General features: G+C 30.9%; 1 protein-coding gene across 3 annotated transcripts; it reads left to right on the top strand.

Annotated features, from left to right (window-relative positions):
* The first annotated feature begins 417 nt into the window (after window positions 1-417).
* LOC147078181 (uncharacterized) lies at window positions 418-12465 on the top strand. 3 transcript variants are annotated; one of them, XM_085961297.1, is made up of 2 exons: window positions 418-1072; window positions 12017-12465. In XM_085961297.1, the coding sequence occupies exons 1-2, from the start codon at window positions 568-570 to the stop codon at window positions 12106-12108; spliced, it is 597 nt and encodes a 198-aa protein (XP_085817423.1). In that variant the 5' UTR covers window positions 418-567; the 3' UTR covers window positions 12109-12465. The 3 variants fall into 3 exon arrangements, with proteins under 3 accessions (XP_085817423.1, XP_085817424.1, XP_085817422.1); XM_085961298.1 differs by lacking the exon at window positions 12017-12465 and adding an exon at window positions 9894-10031; XM_085961296.1 differs by lacking the exon at window positions 12017-12465 and adding an exon at window positions 5783-6249 and having other exon boundaries at window positions 431-1072.
* The last annotated feature ends 983 nt before the right edge of the window (window positions 12466-13448 follow it).

Here is a 13448-nt window from a genome sequence, read left to right as displayed (position 1 = left end):
TTTGTATTCACATAATAAATACAAGAAAACTATTATTTTAGACGGAAACCATTACATTAATAACGATTTGTAAAATTATTAAATTTGTGTTAACAGATGGCCATATAAAATTATTATTTTATTTGTATGAACAGTTTTTAATAGGTGGGAGTATAGTACATTAAAATTTTAATTAAATACATTTCTTCAAATAAAAATAGCAATTGAATCAAAAACACTTAACAATTTATATTATATGTATCATATCTGATACTACGAGTATTAATATACGTGCTCTAGAATAGAAAGAACAGATTTCACTTCTGTCGCGAGTGTTCTAACCTAACCTAACCTAACCTAACCTAACCTAACCTAACCTAACCTAACCTAACCTAACCTAACCTAACCTAACACCATTATACATTGTACTCTATTATATTTTTTTTGAGATTTCTCAATTACTTTTGATATAACTAACAAAATTTTTAAATCGCTTTTTTAAATACGAATTACATACTGTACTGTAATTGGAAGACGTATCAAATCTGAATAACTTAAGTAAAACCTTAATTTTTTGTTCTTTCCAGAATGTCACCTTTAATCCTCCTCGTGCTTGCGATATCATCAGCGACAAATCAGGCGCTATGCTCTGCATCCAAGTCCATCCACGAAGATCTTACCAACAGAGGATCAAGCCCTCATCCATCAGAATCGACTCCTGACTCTCACCACCACTCGCTGGACGTCCACCAAGACTTGGAAGTATCAGAAGGAACGTCCCAGAATTCGGATGACGGAGACGATAGCTTACGACACGTATCAAAGAGATCACCAGCGTATAATTTTGGACTAGGAAAGAAGAGAACATACACTTATGTGTCCGAATACAAACGACTTCCAGTTTATAATTTTGGACTTGGTAAAAGGAGCAGAGGTTACGAGTTTGGACTCGGGAAGAGAGATACTAATGAAGATTCTGAGGAAGCTGGGCAGGACTACGGTTATGGAGAGGACCAGGGTCAGTGGAAGAATGACTTGGATCAAGAAGATGTGGATAATCTTAACGAGAAAGAGAATGATGACGAAATTTATGGTAGGTTTATTTTTTTATTATGTAGGTATCTATTCATTTGATGGCATTTTATAAGTCAGAGACTAAGTAGAAACATATTGGTTTTTCAACGACCCAATAATATAGCCTTCACATTGTGGAGGCCCATGTGTTAGAATTGGACATCGTAATTTACTTTTTTACATTATTCACTCTCGTAGATACCTAATGCTCGCGTAGGCTTCGCTGCGTATGGGATATTTCTTATGGTTTTTCTACAATACTATGTTGAGTTAGATGTTAATATTAGGTTGAGTTAGATGTTTACAATTGATAATTAATCAACTCGGTTATCAGACTAACCAAGTTATCTAAATTTTATTATAATGTATTGTTCATTTCGTCCAAATATTATAGTATCTGTATGACTACTACAAATTTATTTATATTTATGGTATAAACAGTAATTCATTCAGAGTTGAATTTATAATTTAATTAAAAACGTATGAAACTTCTTTAATAATATGTAATCAGTTGTTTTGACATAAATCTCAATCAGGTTTAGTTTACACAGCCTCATTCTGAGATAAACTGATTCACTTTGGTAAAACAATTTGAAACTTCTTTGAAGGCATCTTTTCGCTCAAAAAGCTCCGGCGTAAAGCTTTTATATCATTTTGAATGAATATAAGCTAAAAACCATTTTTTCCACTTTCTTTACGAGTAATATAATTTTACTATATCTAAAGGACAACCGTAGGTCGAAAAACATTAACAAATTAAAACTGAGTAGTTTTGAAAGATACCTGACTCCTTAAATGCTATTATTTGAATCAAATATAACAAAATACAGTAGTCTTATATCAAAATACTCCTTCAAGGTCAATGTTGCCAACTAGCATTCATAAAAATATGCCAGATAGGTTATAAAATATGCCAGATGACAGAAACGCCAACTAGATTTTCTCTAATTAAAAAATCGAAAAATCAGCACTTCAAAACAATATTTAGTAACACAAAAACAAATATTTTCGATCCTAAGATCATAATTATTATAGAACTCCACCCTTGTATCAACAGATTTTTTTACGAGAAATGGATATTAGCCCCCATCGACCCGGTTAGTAAGTAAACAAATAATATATAAAAATACAAAACAAACGTAATTTAAATTATTGAGTTTCTAGTGGACTTGAACAGGCCATACATAATATTATATTATTTAATAAATAGATGAATGTGGGTTAGAATGGAGTCGACCTACATTTTAATTATGGTACATATTCTAAAACCTTTACAAAGCTGTCATATTTCGCAAACGTGACACGTTGTCACTCACTTTGTATAATACAATCTACATAATATTATTATATTGAATGCGATCCTGACCTACAAGTATACTACTAACGTGTCCACTTTTCAATTGAGATGGTATATATGAGGCATGTATTTTCAAAGTGAACTTATTCCACTTCAACAAATTTTTTGGCAAAAGCCAAAAAACTGTTTACATATTAATTGTTTAAATAAATTAATTTTGTAACTAACACGGCGTATAAGCCGTATAAGTATTTAACTTTATTTTTTTCATTGGCAATTTTATGTAAATAAAGGTTTTTTAATATTTTTATAAAAAGTGGATATTTTTCACCTATGCTTTTCTAAGCAGATACTTTGTCAATCGTCCATTGCATAAAATATCAATTATTATATAATGTGTAAGAACTTCATACTTATATAATACATATTAACCCTAATGCAATAATATTAGTAATATATTTTTTTTTCGACCATGTCCGATCTTAATAGGATCACATGGGCCTCCACAGGGTAAAGGTTTGTATTAACCGATTTTGTTTTTTACGATAAATGGATGTCAGCGACTAGCTCAACCTATTAGGTCCATACCCTGACTCACACAAATTGAAAAACAATATGTCTATTTGCCAGACGCAGGATTCGAACCTGAGATATATAATATATCACATGTAATTTAAATTACAAAGTCAGTACCGAACCGTTTCTTAGTATTTTCTTTCAAATAGACACGTGTCTTGTTATTATTAAAAATTAAGTAACTGAAATATAGTCAGTGACCTCAGAAAAATGTTGCAACGCACATATAATTTTATGAGATATCAAAATATGCCTAAATGTAAAAAAATATTACCGTCATTTCGAGTAATGTAAAATGAGATAAGAATTCTTCCCGCATCTAACATAATTTCTCAAGGTAAATGTCAACCATACAAACTCCAAAATAAAGTTAAATAATTACAAGATAAAAAGAACTTTTTATATACAACGTTTTTAAATTTTCTGTTGAATCATACAAACTTGACTTGAACTTAAACGATCAAAAAAATTTGGACTTAATAGAAATAATACTGAAACGTCATTTTGACATGTCATATTGATTTCCATAGTAACGCACGTATATATTAATAATTTAGTTGCTAGGACCCCAGACCCCTAGCAACCAATAATGGTGTCGAAATAACTTTTCATACAAAATAGAATTAACTGAAAATGATTTCAATTCTACTTAAAGATGGCTAAAAGTATTAAAAAAATGAATTGGCATCGTGTTCTAATATATTCTAAAAGTTTCAAATGTCTAGCTAGTCGGGAAGTTAGTTAAAAATCGATTGCAAGATTTGTACCGGACAAACAACCACCGGACAAATAAGAATACGAGCTAAGAAAAATGTTGTAATAATAAAAATAAAAATGTTATTGTATCGCGTCCCGAATATATGGACAATTACACGCATGGATATATTCATAAACTTATTAAAAATCACTGTTACTTATTTTAGCTGTTTATAACAAAATCTACTTTTTAAGTTATTATCCACAATTATTATCATTTTTTTAATTATCCATAGCCACAGGTTATATTAAAATACGGGCCTTTTCTTTTTATATTGACTTTTTATAAGAGTAAATAATAATATCCTATATTTTGAACTGCAAACTTATAATACAGTCGAAGTCGATCTCGGGTGTAATGAGGAAACATTCGTTGATATTTTAGTTTATGATTTTCTCCCTACATTTATTCACTTTTATAAGGAGCTACTTATCGGGTATACCGAACAAAAATATCTACAAAAATTTTCTTAAAACTGTTAATTGTCGATCGTTTAAAAACATTTTGGCCCTAAGCAATAAAATCCGACCGGACAGGATGCCGCCGGGGTCGGATTACGTTTATGACACTAGTTAAATGTCTAAGTAACCTACCTTATTGGTGTTTTCGCCGACAAGATTGGAAAAGTATCGACGCATATGGTTGAAATTTCATGTAAAAAATCCAACGTTTATGAAGTCGGCAGGTACCTACCAGCGTTCATTACAATAAATAATTTTTGTTCTAGTTTATGAAGGCCATGCCTTTTTCGGGGAAAAATTCTAATTGTGTATTTTTGTTTGAATTGCAACTTTTTCTGTTATGTGATGCCTATATATAACCTATACCTATATATAACGAGTAACGCTTATAACGACCAAATTCAGTCGGTCTCATCTTCCTCGTAATAACCAAGTTCGACTAACAAAATAAATGTAATTAGTTTTACATCATTTGCGGATGAAATACGTCTAGTTGTACTGACTATACGTTTTTATTATCACAATAAATAGTTTGTTTTATTCTCTGCCGATATATGTTAAATTATTTACATTTTCTGGCTTATAATTGAGAACTTTATCGATTTTTAGAAGTATAGACCTATGTATCCCCAATGAATATCTTATAAATCGGGATTATCAGTTATATGTTCTTCCAAGTTGCATAATTGATATATTCCAAATGTGTGAAGTCGAGTTTAAGTAAACCTTGTTTTTAAAAATCCTAAAATATCACCCACTTTTCTAACTATGTTGCTTATTTGCTTTGATTTTCCAATCATGCCATTAACATCTTGAATATAATATAATTAATAATATTGTTCAAAATAAATCACTTGTTATATGAGCATGGATCTAATAGGTTGAGCAAGTGGCAAACATATTGTTTCTCGTAAAACAACAAATCTGTTATGAAACCTCTTCGTGGGGTAGCCAAGGTCCACATCGGTGTATAGAGCCGATTAAAGAAAATATATAAAATAAATTTTAATTTACTCTGGCGATACAGTCCAACTGCACAACCCAAACGTCCATTGGTATTTTTATCCCACTACTAATACCTACTCAAACTTTTTGACTCCCTCATGACGTTATCAGAAAATTTTCTTTGGGTACAACTCAAGTGCCGAAGCTTTACTAAATGAAAGCTCCATTCACCTAATAACTTGACCGGCCGATCTGAGTCTTCGCGTCATCAGATCAACTAGTGTAGGGTTAAATTACTTGAAAAGCTTAGCGTTACTACGAAAGTATCAACTTCGATTTCTTTAAACGATCCAATAATATATTGTTTTCAATAGGTCTTTGAATATGTTTGTCGGTATCCACGTTCACCATAACATTTTTTTTTCTTTGTCTCTATAATCTGTCAAGAATCTTCGCCATCTCAATATGAAATTTCTTAGCAGATTTTGTAATACGGGAAATAGTTGACAACTGTTTTGTCAACATATTATTACAACAACTTTGATTTAAAAATATAATATGTAATTTTTCCAGTCGTGAGATTTGAAACCCACGGCTCCAAATGCAAATATTTTAAAACATTATTGATTATTGTGTATGATCATTTTATTTCACTACAAATAACGTTTATTTTACGGACTGTGTATGCTTTAGCCGACTCTCACATCAAAACTCGCCTCGCCTGCCGTACAACCATAAATCAAACCTTCCAAGAATGTCGATCCGGTGTTGCGTATGAAGACCGCGTACTTCTACCTAGCGACAGTCGCACGTAACCAATAACTCTAATCAACCAAATCGCTTTGGATGTTGATATATTCCATCTACGTGAGAATGAGTATAGGTGGACGTTGTTTTATAAATTCCTAAAATAGGGTCCACTTAGCTCATTCGGTATGCTTCCATGCTTTATAATTTATATTTTTATATTTATTTTTTTTTTATAATTTTACTTTACTTTACATACTGTTTTTGTGATAGTGCATATATTTATTTCTACTTTACACTGTTTTTTTGTTTTTAAACGTCATGTCGTGAACGTCTTAAATTTGTAATTTGCAATGTTCACGATACGTAAAAAAAAAATTGGAATTTTGAAACTTTGATTGCAACAGTAGATTTTTTTTCAAACTAAAAAGTCGCATTCGACCAAACTGCGGAGCTCCATTTGGCAACGTGTGTTTTGTGAATAACGATGACGTAACATCGATGTATTCGACACATTGCAGGCGGACGAAATTTCGAAGAACCGGCTTATAATTTAAAATAATTTGTGTTTACAGCCAATTGAATTAGTTATGCCTGTGTTTTTTTCTATAATATATGCATTCCTTATTGTTACTATGACTACAGCAATAGTAAATTAAACAAATCAATTGTGTAAAATCGTTGAAAATATCTATAACTTTTTCGTTTGTGCTTAATTTTTCATGAACCGGCCAATATTATATTGAATATTAAATTGTGACTTATTTTTCGTTTATTATGAAAATACACTGTATAAACTTTTTGCAATATCTCAAGTTATAATACAAAACAAACTCGCTTAAATAAGTAATAAAAAATACATTAGAAGCATAAAAAAAAGAAGAAAATATAAGTAGGCATATTTTATATTCAATTGTGATTATCGAATAATTCAAAGGTCTTTCCGAATTTCACAAAAAATATTTCATGCATATTTTATGGTACACTTTACGTATAAACCAAATTGACATTGTTCCAAGAAAAGCGAGTTTTCCTCATGTTGTCCCACCAATTTACTATTATACAAGTAAACTTTTCATTGAACTTACATATTGTATAATAATATTGTTTATGTCTAGGTTACACGGTACTTATTTGTTTGTCAATAAACTCTGTATAAAACATTTTTTTTCGACCATGTCCGATCCTAATAGGATCATATGGGCCTCCACAGAGTAGAGGTTTGTATTAACAGATTTTGTTGTTTACGAGAAATGGATGTCAGCCGCTTGCTCAACCTATTAGGTCCATACTTTGACTCACATACAAAATGGAAAACAATATGTGTACTCGCCAGACCCAAGATTTGAACCTGAGACCCACGGCGTGATAGTCCAACGCTAAAGCCGCGCGGCCACCGTGGGTGTCAGTCAGGGAACTCAATCTGTTTTGTGGTGTCAGTGTATTATTTTACACTTCATAAAATCAAATTACCGGCGCATTTAGCAGTGGACTGTAATTTGAAGGTGATACTGGATTAGTGGATTAAGAATCTAGAGGAAGAGTTGCACAGGATGCCAGACACTGACTTTTATGTTGAGAGGGCACTCGCGCACTGGTAGACGGACGGTACACTTTTAATGGATGATTATTATGAAGTTGATGAATGATGATCACAAGTTCCGGATGGATGATGTTATAGACGCGACGTTCACTCAAACCGTAACAGATTTAGTGCAACGAAGGTCAAGCAAATACGTTTTGTATGAGTAAAGCTGTAGCTAGCGACGGAAAAGTTATAACAAACTTGCCCACGTCCGCTTTCTGGATGTCGCCTGATGACCCGTAATTGCTCGTCGTCTGATCTTGTGACAATAATAAATAAGGGATTTGGAAGTGGGTGGGAAGAAGGGAATTAAGGCTAGCATATTTGGCCCAACCACTTACATACATCATTTTATTATGTTTAAAATTCTTCAACAATTCCTTAAAATATATCGAATGTCGGCTTGGCCATCTTTATCTGCTTTATATAGTCATAAAGTTGTGAGAGTCAACAACTCACACGCAAATAAAACTATTATCAGCAAACGCCAATCGAACTGCATGCATTATCGTTTAAAATAATCACTGCTTACCTTTTAATTACCCTTTAATTACCTCATTTAAATAACACGTTAATTATATCTAATGTATTGTTGTTTTTATTTAATAAAACGCAATTTTTTTTATAGTACTTATTCCACTTTAATTAATATATTAGGACCGGTTTTGTCCGCCTCAGTGAGACATTTTCAACTGAATACATTTTTTTAAAACAATATTTATCAAACAAAATTCAAAGCCATAGAAATAATATAACAATAGGTACATAATAATTATCCGTCCAATAATATCTTCCCAATAACAGACTAATTTAAAACTAATGAGGTTGGACATTAATATTCCATACTACGTCAGGGGCATTAAACAAATTATTTAAAATATTAACAAACCACAAAATATGAAACAATCTACACTTACAATAACATTAATATCAACAAATAATTATGATTAGTCAAAATTTACAATAATTTTTTTTTTTTAAAATAAAATAAAACAATATTATCAATTGAAGTGAGATCGAATAAAAAACAAATACAACCAAAATATGAGTCAAAATTAAAAAAAAAAAAAAAAAAAGTTATGTTATGACAATCCCAAATATTAAATAGGGTACAATAATGGAGAAGACACAAAATATAATTGATCATTTAACAAATTAGAATTGGGCAAAAATTTATACCTATTAATTTCTAGGATTTCCTGTTTATCCAATTTTATAGATTTCTCATTCAAATGCAGGATTTTAAAATTTTTACTGATATTAAAAGAGTGATTATTTAAACTTAAATGATTTCCAAAAGCTGAAGATTCATTACCATTTTGGGCACAGGCTAAATTTTCTTTGATCCTAGTATTAAAAGAACGTCCCGTTTGTCCACCATATTTGGCATCACAAGAGTCACAACTTAATAGATAAATTCCACTTTGGTTAAGTTTATCTAATCTATCTTTAGTATTCACCAGTATTGAATTTAAATTTTGTGTGTTGTAAAATGTTACATTGAAAAGTTTTTTTTATCTATTTTTCTTGAAATATTCTCAGACACTCTTCCTAGGAAACATAATTTAACCCAGCGTTTTTTAACACTGGCTTCATCTATCACTAAGCCAGAAGTCACAAAGTAAGCAAAGAAGTTTTGGACTCATATTTTGTGGTTTGTTAATATTTTAAATAATTTGTTTAATGCCCCTGACGTAGTATGAAATATTAATGTCCAACCTCATTAGTTTTAAATTAGTCTGTTATTGGGAAGATATTATTGGACGGACAATTATTATGTAACTGCTGTTATATTATTTCTATCGCTTTGAATTTTTTTTGATAAATATTGTATTAAAAAAATGTATTCAGTTGAAAATGTCCCACTGATGCGGACGAAACCGGTCCTAATATATTAATTAAAGTGGAATAAGTACTATAAAAAAATTGAGTTTTATTAAATAAAAACAACAATACAATGCAGTTCCACCATGAATTGACAGTTAACAAAATAAAAGAAATTATATCTAATGGCCAACGACTCCAAACGCGCCAGTCGCGGTGTTAGCACTAAATGAGTTTTAAGGACCACGCCTATCACCTCAAACTAGGAACTACCCTGCTCTTTTATCATTCTAGTTTCATCCCCTAACGAATAAAGACTAAGCCAGTTTAAGATTTTTAAGCCAAGAGTCAGGATGTTCTTCTTCCGCGTCTCACTTACCAGAAACTTTTAACTAATAAAACAGCAGATTGTTAAAAAAAATAATAATTGTCCGTAACATTTTTTTGAATTTTTTGGTTAGTTATCAGATGTAGTTACATGAAACATCAAATACATAATATGTTAAAATATTAAAGATATAAAAGCCGTAACCGCTTGTTTTAAATTACAAAAAATAAGTCATATCTCAATATATATTTAAAAATGTACAAATAATTTGTGTTTTGATTCATTTAGCAATGAAATCCTTTGCTGTTTTTTTTCTCTAGATACCTTTATGGATGTCTCACATTTACTATCAAGGTTTCTTCAAGAACTTTGGCACGCAAACTAAGTACTTAACTTGATGCAAAATCAAAGAAAAATTGTGCCGTTTGACAAGAATGGTGTATTGAAAATAATTCGTCTACCCGTATCGGGAATTACTGATTTAAATTCGGTCAGGGTCTATTAAACCACCTCGCAAAAATCCTGAAAAAATATTTGTAGTGCAAAAGAGTATCCTTAAGTGATTAATAATTGCAGTAATATAACCTCAATGTTTTGTCTTCCACGATTGCGTAATTACCACAGTTCAAATAAGTTAGTGTCTTTGTACAAAATTTCAAAAATATTTCTTAGAACTTACTCTCTAAAAATAAATCATTATTATGTAAGTACATCACAAATTATTATTTAAAATATCATCATAACGACCTAATTTTTAAATCCGTGTATTTGCGCCATTGTTGAATTACATAACATTTCGCGACAAAAGTATAAATAACTATATTGAATATTTATTTATGTGTAGTATTCCATTACATAGATAATAGAGAAATAAACTTGTTTATGTTGCTTGTCGTAAAAATGAATAAACAAAAAACATCCATGTTATTATTTTGGTTTCTTCTGGAAGAAAATTTACATGATTTATTAGGTTCTGGGAATAATTCAAACGGGGTAGAGGAGCATACTGAAAAACACGATTCATTTATGGCAAAAAAACACGTCAGCTAGGTGTGTGGCATATTGAAAATTTGTAGGCGAAATATTATTCCATTTTCAATACTTCCAACTAACTTTAGCGAAACATCTGTGTAAATAAGAACAGTTTTTTTACGGCAGTCTATTTTAAACGTCTTATGGGATAATATGATTTTAAATTATTGTTCGTAGATTTATTTTTATGTACAACCTTCAAAATGATTATTCATACTATTCCTACTATGAAGTACATACAGTGTTTATAAATTGGACAAATAACGAATGCCTCTTCTAATTTTCTGGGATTCAAAATTCTATCTGCAATTGCCGCATTTAATTAATATTACTAAATTAATATCACTACCTACGGCATGTTATTATTTTACGATAAATGACTCAAAGGTTATGCTCGTATGCACTCATACGATGACAGGTTGTCAATGAAAAAAATAATGGGTGGGTATGATAAATAAACTTGATGCGTTAGAAAGGACTATGAGCTATATTATTACTCTTCTTTGACCATGTCCGCTCCTCAGTCAAAGCATATGGACACCACGTAGCACCTCCAAATAATCCATATCGCTCAACAGTCCTCTTTCCAGGTCACGTAGGTCTGCGATATACACCCCGAGAATAATACTGGCCTTTCAGTTCTGTACATGTGTACTAATGCGATGAAAATATTTTCTAATAACATTAAGGAACAGTCCAGTACTCCAAACATGGTCACCATACAACGTTCTTTAAAAAACTAACTTTTTTGTTCATGACCCTATCGATTTAAAATCTTCACTAATAGATTCCTCATAATATATGGTTTCAAAATATAAATGCAAAAAATATTTCCATATAACGTTCTTTTAAAAAAAACTCACAATTTTGGTCGGTTGGGGTAGTGGGGTTCGGTCACCATTCAAGTATTTTATAATACTTCATAAAGATTTACAAATAATGTTGCCAGTATTCGAATTAAGTATGTCATATGCTCAACCTTATTATACCTACTTCTAAAACCGGGAGAATAAACATATTTGGTCCCGTTAATAATAATTATAAGTTTGTACGTAAAGAGATTTGGTAACCAACTTCATACAACCTTTTGAAATATTTACGTTAATTATAAGAATTATTATACATTCATTTCTTTGAACATACATAATTTTGAAAACACTTCGTACGACGGCTTTAGCATATGCAGCAGTCTATGCGCGGCGGGCGCGATACCCTAAGAGACGCAGGTTCGATTCCTGCGGGTTGTCTTACTTTTTTCAAAAAGATTTTTTCTATTGGTTATAATATATTTTTTCAGGAGTGTTTTCAAAATTATGTATGTTCAATACTTAGAACATTACATTCTTAAATCTTGTGAATTATTCGTTGAATAAAAAAAAGTTGATTAATTCATTTCTTTGTTTATTTATAGCAAAATTCCTACCACATACAGTGCATCGAAAATTGTCTAAAAGTACTCCGACGTCAATAGTTGGCAGCCATAGAAATTGTTCTATTAATTGATGTGTGGGAGTAAAGTGATTCTTTTCAAGTCAAATAAACCGTTTTAATTTTTAAATTAGCCACAGAATAATCGCATATAAACTGTGCATTATTCATTTTTGGATCAACTGGGGAACTTGGAACTTTACTCAAAACCTCGAAAGCTTTCGCTTTGTTTTCAATATTTAAACACCGAAAGTTAACAATAGAATTTTGAGTACAAATAAGTCGGCTTTTAAAATGTATCTAGACTAACTTGGTATGTACTACATATTAATTATTTTTAGATATGTTCCTACCCAAAATGTATAAATTTTTTATAACTTTTAAACTACCTCGTCGAAAATAATCATATATTTATTAAAGAAATCAACTTGAGCGAGCAAATAATCCTCCTAGATCCTAGATTTTAAAAAATCTAGCTTAGAATCTACTGTAAGTACATACAATTTTAATATAAATAGCTTCAACGCATTAATTAACAATGGTTTAAACCTCAATTACTTCTCATGCTTTTCTCATTAAAAAATTCCACCCCGTTCACCCAATTTTAAATTGTAAATTTTACCTATTCCCTATCCTTAATAATATATATATATATATTATGTATAATATGTATGTGTTTGCGTGTGTATAATCATCATCTTCAGCCGGTGTTGATTCATTACTATATGAAAAACCCCCTAGCACCTTCCACTCTTCTCGGTCTCTAGGTATTGCTGCAGTCAATGCAGCGAGCTTTAGGGAGCCATTGTGGTCGTTTGATGCTCCGTGAATACCAATGCACTTGACCAACGGTTGTCCACTCGCTAAGCGACATGTCCGGTACATTGGCACATCAAATTGGTGACCTCTATCAAATCGACATACTTCAGTAATATTATTTTGATTTTCATTAAGGGGGTACATGCTCGTCGAAGGTCAAAATTGAGTTTTTATTGTATTTTCAAACCATGATCCTGGACACTCCTTAAACGTTGTAGATAATCTATTTATATAATTTTGAAGCCTTATTATCCTTTATAGTTATTTTAAACATTTGATGACTTCATGAAGTATTTTTGTTACATAAAATAGTATTCTTTTAAACCTCTCGCTCTAATGTTTTAGAATATAGTCATATTTTGGTACAGAACTGTGCAGTGGTGTTAAAATTTTTTACATTTATTAATTTTTAAACGCATTTATAAAACCATTAGTATAATTTATTACGAGATAATTTTTGTAAAATATTCACGATAAAAAATTATTTTGATAATCTCTGTGATCCCAAATTTGACAAGAATAAGGCATTTTATTATTCAAAAATCGGCAAGATTAACACATTTGAAGATGATTCTAAAGATATTTATTATAAGCTA

The sequence above is a fragment of the Rhyacophila brunnea genome, unplaced genomic scaffold, assembly GCF_057557595.1.
Source record: "Rhyacophila brunnea isolate RB1 unplaced genomic scaffold, BYU_Rbru_1.0 scaffold_12, whole genome shotgun sequence".
NCBI classification, from domain to species: domain Eukaryota; kingdom Metazoa; phylum Arthropoda; class Insecta; order Trichoptera; family Rhyacophilidae; genus Rhyacophila; species Rhyacophila brunnea.
Note: the sequence above shows the minus strand (reverse complement) of the source record. Positions and strands in the feature narration are given on the sequence as shown.